Genomic DNA, 25,364 nt, shown 5'->3' with positions numbered 1-25,364 from the left:
AACAAGACGTAAACAAATAATTATCAGCGAGTTATGCTTCATGACATGCTGCATTGTATGTTTTAGCACATACAGGGGTATTTTAATTGTTACCGACGTAATGATTGTCATAGAACTCTGTAATCACAAAATGATATATTTCAAATTAATAAGAAACAATGATTATTTAAGTACCTATTATATTATTATATTTATAAATGAATTGGCTTTTTCACTCTCAAATACAACAAAGTCAAATTCACCTGCAAATGAACCTGAAGGCCTCGAGATGTGTCTGAAAGCTCTGGTAGAAATCTGTTATGGAGATCTTGAGTGTAGAATTTGTTGTCAAACTACTATTTCTGAGTCGAGAATAAATCTATAAGCTCAGCGTGTCTGAACTCCTTTTTGAACTGATTCCAGATCTGTATAGTTATCAGATGCTTCATAGGAGACGGTCCAACTGATAGCTATTTGGGTACTTCTTGACAAATACATTAATCACGACTTACAAAATGTCCCAGCTACATTACAGTGAGTTATGAACAATACATTGTCTAATTGCTGACAAATACTACATTTTTCTGGAGCAGGAAATTGATTAAAGATTTTTTTTGTTTTGCAGCAGATGTCGACACTTTAAAATGTTTGAGAGTGTAGCGTGAGAATGCCTCTTGCAATCGGCCCCTGACTTGCGTCGCGCGTGTTCAGCTGCTGGGAAACTGCTTCCTCTGATTGTAGCCGAGGTGCGTAATTGCCGAGAGTGACCTGAGCACTAAGGCAAAAATACAACCCAACATGACACCAGCACATCTTGCTTGAAATCTACCAACATTTTGACTGCACATTAACTTGTAAACTCCTCACAGATTAACGGTGAATAGACCTCATTTTGACTTGTCATGGTAGGAAAAGCACAATTGTTACTAATAACACCAACATTGTTCCTGCTGGCAGAGCGCCAGCAGGAACAATGCCGAGACTTTGAAACCAAATGAAATCACACGGCCCTGTTGTATTATTCACTCCTGTGATTTTCCTACTGTAACAATCTAAAAATAGACTTTGACAAGTCTATTTTTAGATTTTTATTTTAATACCCCCTTTAGTTTTAGATTTTTATTTTAAAATAATAAAAGAGTTAAATAAAACCCTGAACTGAGACTGAAAAACACGTTTATGACAGTGACGGCGACTGCGAGTGTAAACTAAGACGCAGGATTAGCTGCAGCTCTGCTGATGTTTGGGAGTCGTGGACGGCTCGCTGTGCTGAATAGCCCCTCTTTTGGTTTTTAAAGTGGTCACGGGGGATTTGACATTTTTCCAGCACACACGTGTGCAGGCGTGGTGTGTTTGTGTGCTGTGTGTCCCTCTCGCTTTGCCTCATCACTCCTGGCCTTTGCAGAGGGGTTATCACTCGGTCTTCCACTAGCCAGCAGTCAAGTTTCCACTGCGGACAGCTCGAACAATGCCGACCCTCCCTCCTCTCGCCGCCCCCTCTGTTACTCACTCGGCAGCTATAAATTGACCACAACCGCAAGCATATCTTTGACTAAAGCGTCCTTTTAATTTCTTTAGGGTGTCGTCTCATAAAGGTCCTGTGTTCCCATTCAGTGCCAGTTAAGTACTGAGTGTCACCCAGATTACTTTTTCAGTGGCAACAAGAGTTAAAAAAAAAAAAAAAAATCAAGAAGGGATTTGGTATTTAAGGGTTAATGATGCTGCAGAGCTCCATCAGAGATTCATTTTAAATCTTTTTTTTTTGTTTTTTTGTGGAGTTTTATTTCAATAGCGACACATCAGGGGGACGTCAGATGGACTTCATTGATAAAAGAAAGGAAGATGTGTCACTGAAACAACAAGAGTTGTTTGTAACATGGCTTTGAAAAGAAACCGTACATTTCTGGGGTGGAATATCCTGGAGGTAAATAAAACGGAGTGAAAGAGTTCCGTTTGGAGAGTTTATTTTCCAAGCTTCGACTCCAGCTCGTGTTCAGTGGATTCTCTTTGGCAGAATGATATTTCTGTGTTCGTTCGCTGGGTGTTGAGCAGCATGATTCAACACTGCTGGTGTTTACTGTGCAGCGTTGTTGCCGTATTGATATTTCCCAGCATGCCATAGATATTTCTGGGCAACCTTTGAGAATAAAGAAACCAAATTAAATCTAGGTGATGGGCAGAAATTTTATTTATGTAGGCTAAGTATTTATGCGGCATGTTTTGTTGCACACACTGTATATCTTAGTTAAATATACATTAGTGACAAATATGTGGTTATTTCGTGGTCATTTCTAACTAAAAACTTTACAGTAGGATGACATTTTGAAAGTGTAAAATGACAAGTGTTGACAGTCGACACTGTGAAAGAGTTCACATTAAAACAAACTGAATTTGCTGTGAAGGTGGAGAGAGTCAAAGTGATTTAAGTGGTCATTGGATTGACAGGCCCCAGATAAAAGGCACACACACACACACACACACACACACACACACACACACACACACACACACACACACACACACTTGTCTGAAGGGTTCTCCTGGCCGTTTGCCTGCAGCCTGTCAACGCTCGCCGACAAGTGTCCGCTCGTCTCCCGGGCTCCCCGGGACAGGCCAGCCCCGAGATGCCGGTCCACAAACCCGCTGAACAGATGGTACCGTCTCTACCTCGCCTGCCTCACAGGGTTTTATTACCCAATTTGGCCAGCGAGAGGCTTGTTAGAAATGGGAGACTAATGCTTGATGAAAAAAGCAGTACATTTATCCACCTGGTAATGCTCCTCATTTCCCTTTTATAGGTATTTGCTTTGTCGGGATGACAGATGGAAACCTTGTTAAATTGTGTAAGTAAAAATTTTAAATGTTAGTTGGGTTCCACTTATGGCTGAAAACCCCCCGTGTAGGCAGGCTATTTAAAGCTGTCCGATGGACATAAAGTCGTCAGACACGAAGCAGCGTGCGGGTTTACAAAGGTTGGCATCTGTTTGGGGATGTTGTCTTGTAAAGAGCGTTCAAACTTATTGCCTGGCTGCCTCAGTATGTGGTATATGTTTATTATCTTTATATCCACAGACTCCAGGAACATGAATCTACTTTACAGGCCGTATCTTCATCTGGATCACCTGAAGTAATCACGAGACTGCAGCTATAACATTTAAGTTCACCTCAGGTCTGAAACGATGAGCATCTGCAGCTACACGGAAGAGGTTTGTCTTCGTAAGTCACCTGTGTTTGTGATGAAGCTGTATGAAGGATACATGGCTTCAGAAATATGATTTTTAGGGCCACAGCGCTCAAAGTGAAACGAGCAGAGATGTTAGCAGAAAGATTTTAAGCTCCTGGCAGCTTCTCTGATCCGAGCTCCGACTCGGCAGCAGACTTTTTTTGTGTGCTTTGGTCCTTGAAAAGAATCAAGCAGTCACTATAGTCCATCTACCTACAGACCTTTGAGTCCATTCTTGTTGTCACGGTTCAATGCCATTGTTTAATCTTTGAGCCGTCACTTAGGGATGCGAGATTCGTTTTAATATTTACAAGTGTAAGAGCTGGGCCAATGGCCAGACCTTTATCCATTTGGACGGTCCGATCGTTAAACAAATGCTCCTGAACGAGCCAACTCCTGCGGTGAACGCTCCGAGTGGTGAGAAAGCGTGCTGGGAAGTTCCGGCGCGTGTTTCCTGTTTAAGTACGGTGTGCCGCTGGGCCTCGCTGGAGAACACCCGCTAAGTGGGGAGCGCAAGAGGCGTGAAAGCGGCCGCATGTTTGTATTGTCAGCTGTAAGTCCGGTGCGTTAGGCGTTGGCCCCGACTCTTTTTCCCCTTTGTGCTCACGTACGTGTCGGCGCTCACGGATCCGAGCGCAGGAACAATGAGACGCGACGGCCACAGCGAGCGTCTTATCTGATCGGCCGCTGACGGAGCTGAGGTGGTGTGTTCAGGGACTCTTCAGAAGACGGTTGGCCCGGGGCTTGCTGGTCTGAGTCTGGTCTGAGTCTGGTCTTTCCTGTCCAAAATGTTTCCTACTTCCCTCTTCTTAGAGTACCAGAATCTTGTACATCTGGTGACGCTGTGCAGCCGCGCCAGCATCTGATATGGCCAATTAGCACGAGCACTTTTTCCAGCGTCACCGTCGGTCGACGCAAAGGAATTTTATTGTGGTTTGAATGCGTTTCTCACAGTATCACTTGCTTGGAAGTAGTATGACCTTTGACCCCTTGTAGACCTTTGGTTACTGCTCCCACTGGCCTATCTGTCCTTTTCAAAAGGACAGCATAAGTGATGTCCTGCCATTTTAATGGGAGTCACGAGAGCTGAAATGAAATGAAGTAATCCAGGTTGAAACGTTGCTTACTGTATTGAGCGCAATGCACAAGTCTACAGATTGTGTCGGCACAGCGAACTGCACATTGAAACAAGCCAATTAAAGATGGATCAGGGGAAATTATAGGAATGAGCTGAGAGCTTTTGTGGAAGCCACATTTACAGACTTTCTTCTCAGACACACTCACTTAACATCGAAAGTTAAACCAATGAAATGAAAAACATGTAAAACTTCCTGCTTAACAGCAAGAATGAAAACAAACCGGGTTTGGTCACACTTGAAGTTCCATTGTACGTCCTGACATAAAGTGTGGCGACGTAACCGTAACAGTCACAACCACGGTCAGATCAGTTCTCTGAGCTAGCCGCGCTGCTAACTGACACATTAGCCAACCAATTCAATTCAACTTTATTTATATCGCGCCAAATCACAACATAGGCGAATAATAAGCGAATAGTTTCCAGTGACTGTCGAACAGTCTTTTTGCTTAAAATGGCCACCACTGCTTTTTACCATGAGCTCCTGCGTCTTACCTGCTTTGTTAATTAAAACTGAATGGCACGACACAGCTAAATAGTTACGGTAGTTTTCTCCATTTTGGACTCATGACTCGGCATTCTTTCAGATGTTGAGAAAGCTCGATATTGCAGGCAAATTTACTTGCCGGACGACACAGAGGTTTCGACCTGAGGTTAAAGATTCTCAGATTTACTTAGCTCTTATAAATGAATCCTCATATTTCGGCGGTTCTATTAAAATCAATTGATGTGGCCAAAAATGTCAGCGTTTCATCCTCTGGTGTGATGGGCGCCTTTTAGAAAACCAAACTTGGATCAAGTGAGTGTCGCAATACAGGAAGCAACGAAAGTTATTCTTCCTCGACCTGCAGTAGCTGCTATTGTGATAACTATTCTCTTAGTCACTCATTCATTTTTTTAAGAGCTTCAAACACGTTTGTTTATCACACTGTGGTGTGTGAAATGACACTCGGCTGCAGAGTCGATGCGTGAAACAATCTTAAGGGTCTAAAAATAATGGCTCGATGGCCTAACCCCATCTGTATTAGAAAAAAAGTGTGTGTGAGTGCACAGCCGGGCCTGGTGTGTGTGTGTGTGTGTGTGTGTGTGTGCGTGTGTGTGTGTGTGTGATCACCTCTGTGGGAGAGGAGGTGAGTTTAGGCTCGTAATGTTTTGCATCTGTGTGTGTGACTCAGTGGAGTTTCTTGGCCTCGGGCTGTTTGAGATCGCCAAAAGGCTTTAAGTTTTGTTCGACAACAATGTGTGTGTCTCGGCAAAAGCGGTTTGTGCGTTTGTACGAACTTTACATCTGGAACAGAGAGATTACATAGAACTTTGTCTCCCAATTCCTGTTTACACGTCCCTCATGATGTCCAGTCCACGCTCCTTATCCTGTGTGTGTGCGTGTGTGTGTGTGTGTACGTGTGTGTGTGTGTGTGTGTGTGTGTGTATGTGTGTGTGTGTGTGTGTGTGTGTGAGTGTGTTCTCTGCTGGAAGGTCACCAGAGTGACGGGAGTGACCGCGGGACATGATTAGATGTATTAGATGATGAATGGGAGCGGACTGAAGTAAACAGGGACCTGAGTAGTTGCATCTGTGAAACCAGTGAGTGTGTTTCGTGTTGTGAGACGGAGACGCAGGCCGGCAGGGGAAACGCTGCAGAGAATCACAGGCAGAAAACGGTGAATCATTATGAGGATAGGAATAGATCCCCGGCAGCTCAGGATTCAGTTTGTTGCAGTCTGCTGGGCCTGAAAACGTGTTTGCTGTGGTTCAGGTGAACATTGTTGTGTTTTTTGTTGTCTGCCCACATCACAGCTCCCACTCGTCTTTACGATCTGGTATGATTATTCCTCAGTATCTGTCTCCGTGCGTGAGTAATCAAATTATTTTTAGGATTAGAGTAAATTAGTTTGAAATAAAGACATAGGCTTCTGCATTACAAAAAAAAATGTTGTTTTGCCCAGTTTTAGAGGGAATACTGGATTATTTCTTGTTCTGATGAGTGTGTATGAATGATGTATTTCACAACAGCTATTGGACGGATTGTCATGAAATGTTGTCCAAATATTTATGGCTACCAGAAAGCTTTTATGTAGCTTTCCCTTATCCAGTGAAATATCTACAAGATACACATAGGTGTCGCGCTGTCGGAGCGCACCAGCATTTTAATTTCCTTCAAGTGAAGAAATAAAATGTTCAGAGTTTTCTTGATCTGGTTGAAATTCACATACATATGTTGAGTGTTTGAAAAACAAAAAACAAAAGCGCATGTCCTGCAAGAGAGCCAATAAAATCAAATGGGATGGTCCAATTTGTCCTAATTACATTTGAGATGTATTAATTAGTTTACAAAAGCAGCTTAAAGCCTCGTTATGATCGGCTACCATTCGCAGTGTCAAAGATACTGCATCACGTGTTACTACAAACTCAACACCTCTGTTATTATTTCAAATTAAAAGCCTTGCAGCGTTTCATTAAAGAGAAACCACACGCGTCACATGCACGCTCTGCTTTTTCAATAAATAGCACAACACCTTGACTTTCCCATCATGAGGTCAGAGTAAAATGAGTGTGAAAGGTCACCCGAGTGCACATTAATGCCCTATTTTTCTGGCAGAACATTTCTTCATCATCAGAGTGTTGTTACAGGCGTCCCCCCCCCCCCCCCCCCCCACACACACACACCTCTGTCATTCAGATGACCTACACGGCCACGAGGCCTTTTGCTTTTCGAACTCCAAAATAAGTTCTTCACTCCTCATGCTGCTGCCAAATGTTTGACACACTTGAAATTTCCTTTAAAATAGAGGGTAGCCTCGTCATTTTCCCTTCCGCTGCTCTGTGACGTGGCTTCAGAAGAAAATTGCAAAACTGAAATTGTGAAATTGTTTAAGTGTGTCATAAAAACTATGCACACTAAATCGGCAAAAAAAGGGACGTGATAACAGGGAGTCTTGTGTAGCCATACCAGGGGCTCGGGTTCAGATACGTGGCAGATCAAGAGATCGAGTGTGTCAAAGAGAGGACACATGAATCTCCTGTGTGTGTGTGTGTGTGTGTGTGTGTGTGTGTGTGTGTGTGTGCGTGTGCGAATGAAAACTGTTGACACTCCCTTCAGAGTGTCAACAGTTTTCATTTTGATGTCTGTGTAAAGCAAATGGAAAAATCTTAATGCATCCCAGAGAGGAGACACCGAGCATATTTTTCTGCAGAAAGACAGATGAAACTGAAGGAGAGGAGAGTTCAGCTGCCGGGCCGGGTCAACGGGAAATACTCTGTTATTCATCGGCATTCCAAGTACCACCACCCAAACCTTCACACACACACACACACACACACACACACACACACACACACACACAACACACAACACACACACACACACACACCTTAGGACATTTCAGCTACTTCAGCAGAGCATCTTTAACTAGCCTGTCGCGTGCCCAACATCTTTGCCTGGCCCGGCTTGTAACCACAGAGAAGTGTTGTGGTGTTCCCGCGGTGTGACTCATTCGCTCCGGGTCTGCTCGAGGTCCGGGCCTCGCCACTGTGTTGTGGAAACCCAGTGCCCTCTCTGCTGTTTATTTTGGAAGTCCGCTTCTTTCTGGCATTCGGTGACGGTCAAGAGGACTACTAGGGAGATATATTCTCGATTTGGACATGTTCTGGACGTGTGTTCTGTCGGACGAGCGGGGGAGAGTCTGGTTTGTCCCATTTTGGGCTTGTCCGACGAACTATGATGGATTTAACCTATTTTTGCGATCTTTCTGCTCTACATAGTACACGGAGACAAGAACGAATTGTTACGGGGCTTCTTGGAGACATTTTTATGGGGTCCTGGTGGAAATGGAAACTGACCCCCTCTGGGCCTCCCCCTCCCCTCCCCCCGCAGTATTTTCCTCCCCCTCTTTTTTTTTTTTTTCCTTTCCTTTCTCGCTCTTTCTCACTCCCACAGCAGGAAGAACCCAATTATAGAGATATCGGGCCCATGCTGAAAACGTGATAGCCTGTGAAATGTCTTCGGCGTCACACAGAGACAATGTTTGTCCTGCCCCAGTGCAAACAGGATGCTGTGTGCAGGAGAGCGCCGCGAGATAAGAGCAGACAACGGCGAGAGGGAAAGACAAAAAAAAAAAAAAAAAAAAAAAAGGGCAGTGAAGGAGGCAGAGGACAGCATGGACAGAGAGAGGAAAAAACAGCTCGGGGACTGATGGTGCAGAGATGATCCGATGACCCCGGCAGAGACAGAAAAAGAGCAGCAGTACAGTCACAGTATCACTTGACTGGTGTGAACCTTGTACAGGAAGTAGATGTGTCTGTGTCGCCACCTGAAGGAAACACAACTTGTACTGGAGACATTGTCTTCTCTCGCCTCCTCCGCCGACTCCTCACCATTTCCCACCGCTTACTTTCTCGATAGCACTCCACCACGACTTCGTCTAACACACAAATTGAAGGGTCGTCACCTCAGGTTACGATAACAGCTCAGGCACACGGACAATCACAAGCTCTGCGCACAGACGCTGGTTACGGGGATGTTTCTATTAGAGTCGTAATCACGTGTTATTCTCACACAGATTACAGCATGATTATGTCCTCTTCCACCCCCCCCCCCCCCCCCTCCCGCTAAGCCAGAGATTTTAATCACTTTCTGTTGGGCTTATCTACTGAGCTCATTTTGTCCATCGACATACTAATTCAGGATTGAAATGTGGTTCGTTTCGATTTTCACGCCGAGAGTTTAAAAATGAGTCGTTATTTCTCCTCACAAGGGCGTCGTTTACTGCCTCCAGTTTCTCTTTCCGACACCAAAAAGCCTCAGATTTACTTTTTGGTTGGACTCCAAAGACACTACACGTCACCTGACAAATAACTCTGAATTATCTTGATTAAGAAAACAATTAGACTTAAGTTGTTTGACCGCTTTCGTACTGAATAAGCACGCAACCCCCGTCACACACTGACTCACGGATATTTAAATATCCACAATCTTCGCACCTCCGGGCTCGCTTGTGGACAAAAACAAGAAACTAGCGAGAGCTGCATTCAGACATTCAGGCTTTTATTAGGTTTTGCTGTTGCTGTTGCTGTCGCCATTTGTCTTTTTTCTTTGGTAGCTCTCAAAGATCAACACCAGAATTCTCTCCTTTGTTGGTTTTCGTCGTGATCAATATCAGTGACACAAACTCCACAATCAATATCAGACTTTTAGACCTTCCGCACGAACATGCTCATTGAAATGCAAAAGAACAAACCCGCTCTTCCTGCCGTCGTCGGGCTTCTCTGTGCAGATGCCTCTGGAGATGGAAAGCATCTGAGTGACTTTTCAAAGCAGGAGAAAAGTAGAGCAGGCGTTTTATGTTGAATCTGTGACAGCCCAGTTCTCTCACGCTGTCTTTCTTCCATTGCTAAATTATGCATTTGTTTCTAAGTATGTCCTTTTTTGAAGATTTAATGCTCCTTTTGAAAGTGTGAGCAGAACGGGTTCGGTGGTGTCCCTCAGGATGTCCTCAGGATGTCCTCAGGCCGTCCGGTTGCTCAGCCACTGAAGGCACTCTGAGTTTTAATAGACAGAATTGAGAAGATGTACGCTAATGTTAGATTTTTGCGACTGATTGTAACAAGCAGTAGTTTTGAAGGTGTTGTTCATCGTATATATATTTGTCGAAGATTATTGCAAGGCACGTCCGGCAGTCTTTGAAAGTGGACCTTGTTGAATTGAGTTTTTAGTAATTGTGAAGCGTGGAGGGCTCACAGCATTGTCAGCATAAAACAATCCAGTAGCTGCTCATGCTTGATAATAAATGTAAAGACATGTTTAGGGAAGAAACCTACTGTTACATCTGTCCATCGAAATCTTACATTTGAAGGTAAGTACTGTTTTAGAACACGGTTTGGAGGCTTCGCTATGTGCAGCCAGCTAGTTAGCTTGGGCAAATCTGTTAACTGTAGCTGAACACAACCTGGGTTACACTCCCCCCCCCCCCCCCCCCCAAACCGCATGGAAACTAAAGATTTGTATTTCAATGTGTAATTTTGTTTTTCTTAAAATGGATTTCTAAAAACTGGTACAGGAAAAAAAAAAGTTTCCTTCAGGAACAAACCGTTATCAACGTCAAGGTATTGGCGCCAAAAAAAACTTTGGAGCGATACCCAGCCCCGATGTTCACTCTTCAAAATGTCAAAACATGTTTTAAAGGAGATCTAAAGATGAAATAATAATAATAATAATAATAAATTCATGCCTTCCCAGAAAAAAACGAATGATTGTGGTTTGTGCGTCCCCCGTCGGCCCAGTTCTGGATTTTGATATCCTGCTCCTCATCACATGCTCTCATATGGGCTCATCTGAAACCACAACTCCTGGAGGTGAAAACCTCTGCGACACTTGGAGTATTCAGAAAAACTTAATCATGAGGCTGACATATTGTCGTCCTTAGAGTCCCGATGAATGATGAGGAAACTTGCCCGGTCTCATAATAAAGTTATTCTCAATACTACCAGCGGTGGAATTTTTGATCTGGGAGGGAAGAACCCTTCTCCAACTATCAGCACATTTACTGAAGTAAAACTCAAATCACCAACCTCTGAAAAGCTCCTCCAAGTTAGCGTGTTGGTGTTCTTCACTAACGCCAGTGTAGTAGAATAATAAATGCGTAAAGTACCCAGAGGAGTAAAAGTATCTTTTGTCCGACTTTTTAGATAACTCTCAGCAGTTCTTGGGAAAAAGACCGATAATGCTGATTAAGTTATTTTTGGAAAAACCCCGGCAAGATTGTGAGCATCCTAAATATTTTGCAGATGCGGTCTTTGCTGGGTTCCCTGATAATGTGGCCTACTGCGCTACCGTCTCGACTCCTTCTGTTGGAATTACTCCGACGGCAGCAAAGTAAACACGCGGATTAACCTTCAGCACTGCGTCTGAAAGCCTTTAAATCTCAGACGGAATGCGTTTTCAGCTCAAAACAATAGAAAGCCTTTAACTTATTTCAGCAGCTCCCCCCTGATCTATTAATATTTGTGTATAAAAACGTAGCTTTAGTACGTTTTCGAGGCCTGGATGCTTGTATTTGCTCTTGTGCTTGAGGTTATTATTTGAGTAAAGAAGATCTTCCACTTCCAGTGACGGTAACCAGGCCTGCACATCATTTATTAGAGCTCTCAATTACCGATACCACGTGGAACGTTTGTTTGATTCTCCAGGAAACTGTCTGGCGCTCGTAAAAGTTGAGAGCTTTTATTTCTTTTCCAGAGACGTTGTGCTTACTCGGATGTGAATGATTCTTTAGCGCAACCTCAGCCTTTCGCCTCTAATGAGCTCTTTTGTCTGGAAGTCTGGAAGAGAAAAGGAAAAGATGGAATCAGTCATTGTCTTTCAGTGTCCCAGATGCAGCTGTGGTGGATATTTGACCTGTTGTCCCTACACTTTCATCGGATCACATTTACAGTGCTACATGAACTGATTTGGTTTTATTGTTCTTTGGGAAGGACGTAGAGGTCTACCCAGGCTCTGCCCAGCTGTTAAGGCTATTTTCCACCGGTTCCGTCTCCGACTCGGCTGCCGGAGTGAACCGCCGTCATCCAAGTCGATGCTTCGTATCCCAACCGGCTGCGCGCGGTCCGTCTCACCAGCGTCCCAGAAGCGGCACGCCGCTCTGCTCCGCTAAAGATAGGCGGCGATTCTATTTCTGACGGAAGCCGCTCGGAGACCTCGGCAATCGCGAGTAGAGAAGATCGGCCGTGCAGGAGGTTGGTAGAGAAAACAAAATAAAACTCTGGGAACATTTTCGAAATGAACTGTGCAAATAACCGGTCGTAAAAAAAAACTTGACTACATCGCCGTCGACTGCCCGCAGTCTCAGCTTGGACAAGAAATGCGTTCTCCTCCCGCCACACACACAGTCTGGGAAATAGTGACACAATAGATATGAGGACAAACAGACACGCCCCCAAAAACATGTCTTTTTGAAGCCTATTTTCTAATTAATGACAGGATTATTATCAGATGGACGGCAAGAAAACTAATAAGGAGTGACTTTAGTTAGTAAGACCGAGATAACTCGTGGAGAAATTTTGTTGACCTAGAGTTTGATCAGACTAGTTGAATGGGAGTTTATGGAGCGGGAGGCTTTTTGGAGCCAACCTCTAGTGGCACCCGGTGGTACTGCAGCTTGGGGCACTTCCGCATCGGTGTAATTTTTCAGACGTCCATTAGGATGCAACAACTGGAAACAAACCTGAATTAAATCATGGCCAGACCCCGGTATTTATGAAGGGAATCTGGATCTAGTAATACCAGGCTTGTAAATGTCTGGAAAAATATTGAGAAATAATTAGATTTCCACGTCTTAAATGCTCCAGCAGTGTCATTCGCTCCTCTGTCAATTCCATTATGATGTGTGGTATTGTGAAAGACAGTTTTCCCGAGCTAGAGGATGACGTAATTTACTTGCAGTGACCACCACAGCCTTTGCTCCGCAGTCAGATTAGTCACCAACTTATCTAGTAGTTAAGCATCAGCAATAAATGTACTTTTCTACTTGAAGATTTGATTTGGGTTTTGTTTTATTCTTGCATGCTGACCTTTGTTTGTTGTGCATAAGCTTGACACATCAGGGCCAACCCCGCTTGTCTTGGGCGATGATGTGATGTGAAAAGTTTCTTATCTTCGTGGGTGACGGCGGTTTTATCTTTTTATTGGGTCCATTGCAAGCAGGACAAGACACCACCCAAGATTAAGAAATGAACGTCTGGAAAATGTATCGAGCTAAGAAATGATTGGTCTCGGTGATTTGTCTGTGATCAGCAGATCAGCCGCCGTTTGGGTCTTTGTAAGGAACAGTGTGAAGAGAGTAGCTCTCTAATCACAGGCAGCTGAATGTGAGTGCATCAGAGGGAGACCCAGCAGGCTGCCACAGCGTGGATAGTCTTTATCTGTGCTTGATTTGTGACTTGTAATTACAGTGTGCTGGGTCTGGGTGGCATCCAGAACAGCAGATACTCCCTTCTTCTCTCCCTCTGATGGCGTGTTGTGTCACAGAGAAGCAGGGCTCTCCCGGAGCACATCTGCTAATTCATAGATTTAATTGTGGAAGGAAATAAAAGCTCATGCACTCAACTAAAGTTCTGTAACATAATTAGTTTGTATTGGTAACAAGCATGAAGACGGTATGATTGCTGCTTGTCTGGCCTGTAGGATGTATTTAAGGCATATCATGAAATGTTGATGTTGTTCTGTATCATTCAGTTTGGTGCATGTTGAATAGAACAACTTAACATCTAAAATCTCTACATTTAAGCTCTTGTGTTATAAAATGAGAATAGAAGTGTTTTTGTTCTGATGCCATCTTGAAATCAGACACCACTGATAACAATTTGAAAATCTTTCCGCTTCCTTTTTAACTTGAGATGTTTGTGTGTAATTCCTGAGGCCAAAGCATTTGCATTTAGTTTTATTGTGACAAAAATAAAACTGTCTGGAACAATATGGAGAATACGAGCAGACAGCAGAGAGGCTAATTTGATTGTTGTGATAGTTTATAAAGCTGTGAAAACCCACTGTAATCACCACTCTAAACACACCGCCACTTTGCTTTTCAAGACAAAACTACAACCTTTTCACCTTTCAAGTTACCGGGTGAGTGTTAGATAGATAAATTCTGCGAACGGTTTAAGTGGCTTCTTCACAATCCCTGAGGGTTTTGTCTTCTTGTGGAAACACGTCCTGGTTTTCTGTGTGGTGCTGCTGCACATGCCTGACCTTTAAACACAGCCTTATTTCAGCTGTTAAAAAGTACATATCTAAGTTATAACGCTGATATTAAGGATTGAATCCTGTGTGTTCTTTTCAGTAAGGGACATTTAGTCTTCTCACAGACCTGCAGGGTGAGTGAAGACAGCACCTTAAACCCTGAGGGCTGGCGGTTTGGAGCATTTGTTTTTTTTAATTGTAACCAAAGTGGAAAGAGGAATTTCAAAATGAGTATGCAGTTGTGCAACTCTGTTTTGCAACAACCCTCATTTTATATTACGGCTGCTTAAGATATGACATAAATGCAACATGGAAAATGAAACATTAACATGTACTTTATGGCGGTTTTACAACTTCCTAACAATGGAACAGGACGAATTGTCATTTTAGAGGAACTGCAGTCAGCTTGCGTCATTTATTTTTGAAAATGTGTATGAGTCAGAACCAAATCTAACCATTAAATTCCACTGAATCCTGATGTACTTGTCACCACCGAGCTGCAGCATTATAAATACCTAATGTGTTATTTAGCCCCGACACCGACAAGATAATCAGACGTAAATGCTGAATCACGCACCTCTTTCATGTGCGTCTTCACTGGAAATTGCCTGATATTCAAGGTTCTTGTTTGACTGCTCGCTAAAGAGGTGTTCGAGTGCAGTACAGCAGCTCTGTACATCATATTGTTGCAGGGAGTTCGCTGTCTGTGTTGAGTAACACATGGCAGAGGTGTGAGTGGGAGAGCTCACACTGTTCAGATAGTAGCGTTGCTCTGGCTGTTGCCGAGCTGCCTGTAGGCCCGCCGTGTTGTTGCACAATGCGGTACATTTTCAATACGCACTTTTATTGTGAAAAGCCTTTTTTTAAATTTTTTTTTAAGGTTAATTAAAAAAAAATTCCTAAAAATTCAATTTTTCAGAGAAATTCTTTTGTATCCATTCATTTAAGTGTGTTAGCTTTCGAGTGGCGTTGTAAGCGCTTGCTGCCGTCTCATGCAGGGAGGAGAAGGCCTTCTAACCACAGCTGTGGTTGCTCTGAGCGCTGTAATTTCCTGTTTTCTGATGACACTCGATCGTCACAAATCCAGCTGATTGCAGTGTTTGATTCACACTGAAGAGGGGGCGGGTCTGAATGCCGTTAATTGTAGTTCACACACTCATTTACCTGCAACAATGTCAGTAACTGTTATCGCAGGTGAAACAACCGTATCAAGTCTGAAAACATACGCTTTCTCCAGCATATTTTCACGCCGGTGCAGGAAATCTCTTTTTGTCTCTTAAGCACCATTAAAAGACAAAATGTATATAATCTTTAGGTTTAGGGTTGAGGTGGGATGGAAACTTTTCCAGCATGCATTTGGTAAAAGGCAGGAAAGGCCCAGATTCATGAAATAGAGAACTTGAGAAAACACTAGAGAATGAGTAGTTTAGCATAAAATACAAATGAAATGGAAAGGGAAGCAAACAGTGTGGTGCTTTATCTAGCTGTGGTCGCTTACTAAATTAAAAATGTCATGCGACACAATACACGGGTGATGTTCACTCTCAGATCTGGCAGCTGGCTGAAATATTATTAGTCAAATTACACACACACACACACACACACACACACACACACACACACACACACGTTGCTTTTTCAGGGTTTCCAGCAGAAATAGTGCATTTTAATTTCATTTAATTTGAATGTCAGTTGTATAATATATCCATTTTATTATAATGGAACCAGATGACACTTGACTACCAGTGTCCGTATGTTGAGCCGGGACAGGCTTTAAAACCTGAAGTAACCGTCTAAAGATTCAGGCATGCTTTCAAATGAACTGCTTTGATTTAAGTCCACGTCTACTCATCGACTGCATACTGTTTTTTTTAGTTTTTTTTTTTTTTTTACACTTGTTTGAAGTGGAAATTATATTTATTATTCCTAAAAACAAAATGTGACAAAGTGCAGTCAGATCAGGCTTGGTAAATTGTTTACCTGAAGCATTACTGATGGCTTTTACTCCAATGAAGAGGGAGAAATAATGGTGGATAATAATATTACATCTGTGTAATAGACAGACTGCAGTGTCAAATGAAACAAGCAGAAGTGTCACATTTCCATCATGTTTTCACACATTTTTCATTAGTTTAAAGGTTTGACAGACACTTTTTTTTTAAATCACGTCAGCCCCTTGAACCTTCTCGTTCTGCAGGGCTTTTGTCGCAATCAGCAGAAGAAATAGCGCCACCAGGTGTTTATAACAATGATCCAACTATAAGTTGCAATTTTGCACAATTTTGGTTCAATTATGTGCAAAATTTGGATGAATTTGTCTATAGAGCGGTGCAAGACATCTTCGGACCAATTTCCTCAAAAGCATTCTTACTGACAGAGTTGAATCAGAGTTGTGTGAAGAAAAAAACCTTTAAAAAGTTCAAATCCTGCATACTCTCTCAGTTCTGTAGCGGTGGGCGAGCTTGTCAGATCGTCCGTTTCCCTCCTGAGTCTGACGATGATGAAGGTGAGCAAAGGAGGGTTTCAGGCACCTCTTGATGATCTAACGGGCCCTTTGGAGCAAACTGACACGTAAACCTTCCCCCGTACCTCCCCCATACTTCCATACCTTCTCCTCAGGAAGGGTGAAGACACGTCTCGGGAGCCGGCCGTGGTCTAATTTAAGGTGTCAGTGTGGGTTTGCTCTAATTAATTCCGTAATGAGCCTCTTTTGATGTGGAGTTACATAAAACACTGAGGGGACACACCTCTGCGTCATCCGGCCTCCACAGAGCGACTGAGAAGGAGAGTTGCTAAGGGGAAAGTGACATCGGCGGCAGCCTGTTGAAAGACGTGGGGCCGGCCAATCAGACGATTCCCCTGCTGATTCTCCAGCTGCTCTGCTTCCTCACATCCTCTTCCTCCGTCGAGGGCATCTATCCAGCCAGGGTATTTTTAGTCAGCTGCCCGCTCCCGCCAATAACCTCCTTTCAAACAGTCTGTCAGCACACTCAAACACACACACACACACACACACACACACACACACACACACACACACACACACACACACACACACACACGTGCACACAAGCTGCCCATACACAAGGAGCTGTGCCACACGGGTGGGAAATAACAAGTTCTTTGATGTGAAAGGCCTCTCCTGTGCCCACTTCCACTGTTGTACAACTAATTAAACTTTTGATTGTCATTAATCAGTTAGTTGGTGTTGGATATGAGGAGATGAAATGACCTCATTAAGAACTAATACAGGCTGTACTTCAGCTGAGTGTGGAACAATATGGCAGCAGTGACAGGACTCTCTTTGAACTGATTTTTAGTGAGCTGTGGTTGTTTGCAGAAGCCTTCCTGGTAGTAAAAATTCTCGCTGGTTTATTGTCTCATTTTGCAAAGCAAATGAGGTGGTTATGATCTGAAAATGAGATCCGTTTGTTCTCATCATCTTGGGGTCATGGTTCGTCTACTCATAGTGGACATGACTTACCTGAATATGCATTTGAAAAGGCTGATTTTAACGACAAAAGCTCTGATAAACTCACAATAAGCTTCCTGCCCTGCATTGAACAGCAAAAACGTCAGCACCTAGTTTGTGTGCATAATTGAGCAATATCAGCTAAAGAGTTCATCATATTCACTGCATACATTTTACAAAGTTAGAATATGTCAGCTGGTTGAGCTTCCCCCATGTAGTCCAAAAAAACAAAACACAAAAAAAATGCAGGCCTAAGCATTGAAGATGAGGATGAATATAATTGTTGCATGTCATAATGCAGCTCTAATGTTCAGGGTGTCGAGGGGAGGAGTTGAGAATTATGCTGATTTTTAAAAGCTTGACACTAAAAGATGTGGAACTCAGAAAAGTACACAACTAAAGTAAATAATCGTCAGTTCCTGTGTGTTGTACGTAACACACTGACCAGAGAAAGCTTATGTGTGTTTGACAATCGCTCATTTGCTACATGGTACTTACGGACTTCAAAGGGTCATTCCATCAATTTAGTGTCGCACTTTCAAAGGCTCGTGGGTTTTACAGAAAACGGAATGAAATAAAATAAAAAAAAAAAAACAACGAATCAAGGCAGTGACTTTTATTTCCTCGGTAGAGTGTAGGTTCCAAACACGGAGCATCCTACACATCCCGTGTTGTCATCTCTCCTCAGACCCTCCATCGGTGGCTCCCACATATTTCCAACTCTGTTCCCTCAGTTTGTAATGCCGGCTTTGTCTCCAAGATTACGCCGAGTTGACGCCTGATGGCATCATTAGTGTTATCTCCTCGGATTGACAAAACGCCTCCACAGCCACTCAAGATGTTACACAGTTGTTTTCAAAGGAAGGGGGAAGTCCTCTGCTGACCTGTAGACAGAACCTCATGTGTGTAAAGGGACTGATGAGCCTCTTTAATCCAAAGTGATATGTGATTTTTCTTAGCTTGTATACAAACATGCTGTACTTCTTGTCGTGTCATTGTAATGTTATTTTGTATAGTTGTACAGAACTTCAGTTGTCAGCCACTTCGTTTCAGAAAGTGTTCTTTAAAGAACCGTCTTCATCAGGAACTCACTGATGCAAGCTTTCACCACATGCCATTCATGCATGTTACAGGTTAACATGTCTTTGAAGGAAACCTGAGCACATGTCCTCAAGGTTGTTCTATTTCAGCCTTTTAATTCAGAGTGAGCTTCTCGTGTGTGCGTGTCAGAGACGGAGATGGAAAGAAGCCGTGCTGCATTGTAAGTTTATAAGTTGTACCTCAAATGTAGAGTTTTTTTTTCTGTGGTAGACCTGTGCGTGTCTGGTATTAGTGCCAGGTGTAACCAAGCAACCGTTGCTTTTTTAAGACTCCTCATCTCCACTCTCTTCTTTTCAATTACGGAGGTTGCAAGCTGCAGCGCGAAGCTATTTTTTAAAGATGTTTTTTTTCCTACAATGTTCCAGTCTGGTCTGAGAAAGTGAGCGCTTGTTGGGAAACGCTAAGAAGGATGAAGCAGAATAGCAGCCAGCAGCGACGGGAGGATGGACAAACTTAGTATTAAGCAGGTCCTAATGAAAAGAATAACAGTGAGTCCAAGAGAAAAACAGCATGAGGAGTAGGTGGAGAAGGAGGAAACTCATGTGGTGGCCATGTGTTCCCAGCAGATCACCACGGGGGTCTTTAACGGGACCGGCCTTGACGTAGTTTCTCTCCCAGTCTCCGTTTGAACAGCCTTCTGTAATTCAGCTGGGGAATGCTGCTTTTTTAAAAAAAATTGTTTAATTTATTACCCGAGGAATGCCTCACCGAGGAGCTGCAAGGGGAAGAAGAGTGTGTGCATTTGAGGTCACGACCCCTGAGACTCTGTGGAAGACTGAAGGTTGTGACCTCTGCTACAACAGCAGATCCTCACAGTAGTATTTTTGGAGACAGAGACACATGGACACGTATCTAAATTAAAGTGAGAGAGGAGTGGTCACTGGTTCCCTTTGTCAGTACTCGTAGTACCGATCGTATGTGCTGAGATCTCATGCACACCCTGAATGACAGGCGCACAGACGGGGCCGGTAAAAACTTCATGGACTTTTTGATGGCCCTGCAAAGTTGCGTCCCACTGGGACTGATAGCCGTTACACCACTGTGGAGCATTGGATTAACGAGGGAGACAGGAACTAGTGCAATTGAATTCAAAGATCGGGCATTTGCAAATGGCAAATATCTTGTCCCAAGACAACTGTGCCTACAGCCGGTAACCAAAAGGTGTGATGTTGTGTTGGCCTAATTAAAAGAAGATCTGAGAGGGTCAAAGTTGTTTGGTTCAAACCAAATATCAAAGATATGTTGTCTTAAGAGAAGGGCTTGTCAAGAGCGCACAGACTTTAAATCTACCTTTTCATGATGGCTGGGATGTCAAATAAATTTTCCACCAAAAATCCAAGCAGCCTCCTGGTTCCCCACGCGGTCTGAAAAGTAGGCCATCAACTGAGAAAAACAGAGGCCCGGGTAAAGAAGAGAGAGGAGGAGGAGGAGAGAACCAAGCGAGTGAAAGTGCCAGCGGAGGAAGAGGAGTGGGGGAGTACGTGGATTTATTTTTACCTCTCTGCCGTGATAACCCCACTTTCTAATTAACTGCAAATTAACTTCTGATAAGCGGAGGGCGGGTGGCAAAGCGCCGAGGCTACCGATATAGCCTCGCTTCGTCCTCCCTTTCCTTCCGCTATTATCCCACTCGTCTCCCCAGGGCTCGGGCCTCCGAGGGCCCGCCAGCCTTCCTCTGAGCCACCTGGGCAAGGCCAACATCTGCTCCCCAGAACCAGCTCACATCTCTGCTGCACATCAGAGCTGGAGGCTCAGCCTAAATTTGAGTGCTCTAGAAAAGCCCAGGATGTTTTATTTCCGCCGCGATCAAGCAGTTTACTCTTCACTCTCTACTTTCACATCAGGTCAATCTAGGACGCCTATTACCCTGACGAGACACTTGTTTATCAAACAGTCAACAGTATGCTTTTATTATCTCATCATGGTCACCCCCATTTCAGGTGTGGTTTTCTTGAAGTCCTTCTGGTTTTTTGTTGTTGTTTTTTTTGTTTTGTTTGAGAGATTAGATTCGCTGCTCTTTTACATTCTGGGCCGCTGAGTGTCTGTGTGATAAGAGCGTGAACACAGGAAACCTTTGAAATTGCAGCGAGAGCGGCAAACAGCGGTCCGAAGAGAAACAACCGATGGAAAGAGCTAAAAATATCTGGATGATTCGTCAAGGGCTGTCATGTTACTGGACGGCTGTATCGCTGCGATCCCGCTCTTCACAGCATTCAGACCTAAACCTGGAACACATAAACGTGTAACTTTACGACACCAGGTGCTTTGAACCTTTCTGTGTGTCTGTCTCCGTCTTACTCGCTTTTTCTCTTCCTCCATCCATGTGACTGATGACAAGGTCCACTGCTTATGTCCTTATATAGACGTATGCTCTGTCTGATCTGTCTGAGGCTGGGACGATGGTGCACTCACACACACACACACACACACACACACACACACACACACACACACACACACGCACACACGCACACACACACACACACACACGCGCACACACACACACACACACACACACGCGCACACACACTTTATAAGTCCTGAGATATTTAGGTGCCCTTGGAAATGTCAACATTTATCAAGGATAAGCTCTTGACCCCATTTATTCATCTGCTAGTATTTTAGTGGTACAGTATATCTGTGGAAAGTACAGGTGGACTATTTATAACTCACTTACTCGTTTCCTTCAAACTAATTTCTGGGGGGAAAAAAACGTCTCGCTTGATGTTAAGGGAGTAGTTTGGGATGTGCCACTTATTTCTTATCCAGAGTTAGATGAGGAGATTGATGCCACGCTCACAACTGTGTGTAAAGAGCAAAGTAGAGCCTAATGGCCACCTATCTTAGCTTAGCATACAGATTAGATGTGCTACCGATACTTCTCAAGCCCACTAATTAGTGCTGTAACTATTTATCGGCAGGCGACTTTCTTGTCCTGGTAAAATTCCCGAGATAACCGCTATGCCTGGAAATGTTGTGTTGGGTGGATAGGCGAGAAATATTTACAGTAATTCCTGTAAAACCACAAATTGACACTTTCTTTCATTTCTATACGGATTAATCAAACAGTATTATAAAATTTGGACAGATTCAGGCAAGCAATTAATCAATTAATCGGCTCCTTGCTCTCGTTAACGATCTTCAAGTCACCGCATTCAAATTGTATTGAACTATTTAACAATTCCATTGTTCTTCTTACTTGGAGCAGTGGACGTTTTTGTGCCTTGATGTTTAACATGAACAAAAGGTCTGTATCTGGTTAGAAAAGCTCTATTCAGATCATCAGATATCAGCATTGTATCAGGTTGAGAGATTTCCTGGCACATGTACACTTATTGTAAGTTGTCTTTGTTCAACAAATTTCTGGTTTTGCTGCAAGTTATTTATTATATGTATGTAGAATGTGATCCTGCCTTGAGCGTTGTCATATTTAATTTGAATACAATGACGAATATCTCACATTTGGTTGTCAGCACGTTTCCCTTGTGTGTACTAACATTGAGATTAAGTTAAATATCAGCGTGAACGCAAGTGGTATTATTACATTAGCATTGTTTTGTCAATATGTAAAGTGTTTTTTGATAAATGTATGGTGGTGATGGGGTATTAGGTGTGCCCTGATGCCCTCCATAGAAACAGCACCTAGTTCTCTAATATATTAGAGCTTTGTTAAAGATACCAACAGAGCCCGCAGATCCCCTGTGTATTCTTATTATAGACCAGTCTTGTTAGGACAAACTCACACACACACACACACGGATACACACACACACACGGACACACACACACACACACGCACACGCGCACACACGCACACGCGCACACACGCACACGCGCACACATGCACACACGCACACGCGCACAGCCATTCTTCAGACCTAGTTATCGACTTAGGGAGATCTCTCCTTAAATGGTAGACTGCCCAGGGCCCTGTCTCTGTTTCCACTGCACAAACCAAATGAAGTCCAGGACTGGGAATAGCCTTTTAAAGCGGAGGACAGAGAGGGAGAGAGGGAGAGAGTGACAGACACAGGCAGAGCGAAAGAAGATGAGAAAAAAAAAAGAAAGAAAGATGGTGAGAGGCATGTCAAGGCCCTGGAGAATAAAATTTGAGACTCTGTGAGAAAGACATTTTAATTGGAGTGAAGCCAGGTCTGGTCAGTAAACGCATGTATAGCTAGGGCTGTACCCGACTGAAGTTTGTCAGTGAAATTGGATTTGGTTGTTAAATTTTAGAACATTTGACTATTCATTTTATTATTTAAAACAATTTAAATAGACCGTCTGGCAGCCTGAAAATCGTCAGCACACAGTGAAGGTGCGAGTCTCCCCGTGGCCTTCGAGCCAGAGTCTGTCACCAGCGAGAGCTCTCTTCGCCCCGTCCGTGCCTGCAGACCTTCCCAGCTGGAGGCTGTGGCCGAAAGGAAGTGACTCGGTCAAAGACGCCCCCCCTCCCCAGTCTGGGCCTCGTTCCCGACTGGATGGCCCCGTGTCTCCCTCCGCGTACATCTCTTTACTCGCACCCACGTGTTTATTGTTGGCACATTCAAAGCGTCCCAACAATAAACACATTGGAGCAGGAGTCAATTTGGATCTGTATCATCATTTGTTGGCTGACAAACCACTACAGATTTTAGTGGCAGCTTTCTTATGGTTCACAACCTGTGGATACAACCTGAAAACAAGTATTCATAAAAATAAAAAAAAATCTGTCACATTGAAATACAAGTGTCGCCTACTTAGTTTTACACCCTGGGTGAAAACACTCAGTCTGCAGAGGGGAGATAAAAGGTTTGATGAGAAATCCATCAACAGGGAAACTTAATGAAATCGTCTTTTTTTGCTGAGCACGAATCATATCAAAAACAGAATGGCTACTGGAACCTGGCTCGACATCTGAAGCATAAAAACGTATTGTTCTAAAGCAGTCTCAATTCTGTCTCTAACAGCTTGTCTTTTTTTTTTTCTCTCTTTTCAGCCTGAAAACCTACAGAAAATATGGCTGCGGGAGTTTTACCAGGTAAGCGACACTCACCACCAACCCCCGCTCCCCCTCCCCCCGCCCCCTGAAAGAAACAAAATACGATCGTACTCATTGAACTGCAGTTACGTCCAGTAACCACTATTAATTTACTTAGTTTCTGTCCAACCGTTTCATTTGAGCTCAGTATGGGAGTCACTCATTCGTTTCTCTTTCACTGACAGTCGCGCTAATTTGCCTGTTCCTCTGCCCTGCTTTGTGTTGTGTTTCATGGATGTGGGGGTGTATCACTGCCATAAGTCAAGAGCATGCTCTCTCAGCTTGAGAGCATGATTTTTAGTTTTCACAATCAATTATTGTAATATTCTCTATAAAAGTCTCCCTTCGGACTCAAATGGTCGGCGCTCGCTCGTGGATTTGCTCGGCTCTCTTTCAGAAGTGTCCTCGTCCCCAGTTTAACTCTCCTCCTTGCACTCAGCTCTCAGCTCTCCGCTTGCGCTCTCAGATTTTTGTGAAATAACCCTGCCAAAAGTCCCCAACCAATAGAATGCCAGGAATGACATTAACCAATGATATCCTCACTACCTTCTTTCAGGTGCGCTCGCTTCACGTCTTACAGCGTCCCTTACGGGCGGTTACTGTCAAGTGGATTCATCATTCCCGCCCTTGATGGCTTTATTAAATTACCTTAGCTTGTTTTTTTTGTAGGACTTTCGGAGCTGATAGATGTACCAGTGTCCGTATTTTTACTTTAACAGCTATATACAAGAGTAGCCTCCCCTTGGCTTCCCATCAAGTTGCTCGAGGAGAAAATAACTTAAATAGGCCAACCTGTTATTATTATGTCATCTGACGGTGTAGCCCGCATAGGCGAAACACGGCATCATGATTGTTGCCTAACAGGTAATATGTCCCTCAGACTTAAGTCGGGGCTGTTGCTGGATGCACTGTCGGCATGAACGCAGGTCTCAATATACTCTTAATGTCCAGTTTGCTGATGGTAAACACTGTCTAACACAATGAGTACAACTCATTGATGCATTAGCTCAACTCACTCTGCTTGATTAACAGTAGCACACACGAGAGAGTCTTTGTAGTTTTCTCCTCCAGGGTACAGTCATGTATTAGAAACTGATCAACAGAGACGTCTTTGCTGCTGGCTCATGACATGTCATAAATCTTCTACAATACATTGAAGTTGTTCTTTTGTATTTGATACGACTGAATGGTTTCACTTTTCCACATCATCCCGTCCTGCATTAGCAGTACAGTGGACGCGTTGTTGGTCCGCCATGTGTTCTTGTAGCTTCAAATGTTGTCACGTGACTCTGATCACAAACCTTGAGGATAGTCCATGTGACTTTTCTTTGAAGCTGCAGCTGTAGATCAAGTCGAGTGGAGGCATACGCTTCCTCCCACTGTAACGTCTTACTCTGCTGTGACCTGTGAGACGCTTTACTCAGTGCACTTCTTTTAAAACATTTTTTACAACTCTTGCAGACAAATGTTGCTTTAAGCCGCTCTGATCTCATTCACCTTATTTTCACTCTCTAATTGCCTTGTTTTACTTTCCAATAAGAAAAAAAAAAGCTCGATCTCAGTCATGTTTCATATCTTACCTTTTCATCTACATAGGAACCCCAGACTAACCACAACTCTTTCCACTGGGTTAAGGGAAGTGAGGTGGCTCAGCCTCGTAACTGCAGTCTGAAAGTGCTGCTGAAAGTGACAAAGAGAGAA

At 43.5% G+C, this 25,364-nt stretch overlaps 1 protein-coding gene across 2 annotated transcripts in view; it reads left to right on the top strand.

Annotated features, from left to right (window-relative positions):
* LOC138195640 (inositol polyphosphate-5-phosphatase A) overlaps nt 1-25,364 on the top strand; it is a 141,070-nt gene that overhangs the window by 13,288 nt on the left and 102,418 nt on the right. For both annotated transcript variants that reach the window (XM_069145258.1, XM_069145257.1), the window contains exon 2: nt 23,622-23,663. In XM_069145258.1, the coding sequence (XP_069001359.1) occupies nt 23,622-23,663 (42 nt within the window). The remainder of the gene's footprint in view (nt 1-23,621; nt 23,664-25,364) is intronic.

Source organism: Embiotoca jacksoni, unplaced genomic scaffold (genome assembly GCF_022577435.1).
Source record: "Embiotoca jacksoni isolate LCO1_2020_lvr unplaced genomic scaffold, fEmbJac1.0.p SCAF_12, whole genome shotgun sequence".
NCBI classification, from domain to species: Eukaryota; Metazoa; Chordata; class Actinopteri; family Embiotocidae; genus Embiotoca; species Embiotoca jacksoni.
This window is presented reverse-complemented; position numbering and strand designations above follow the sequence as displayed.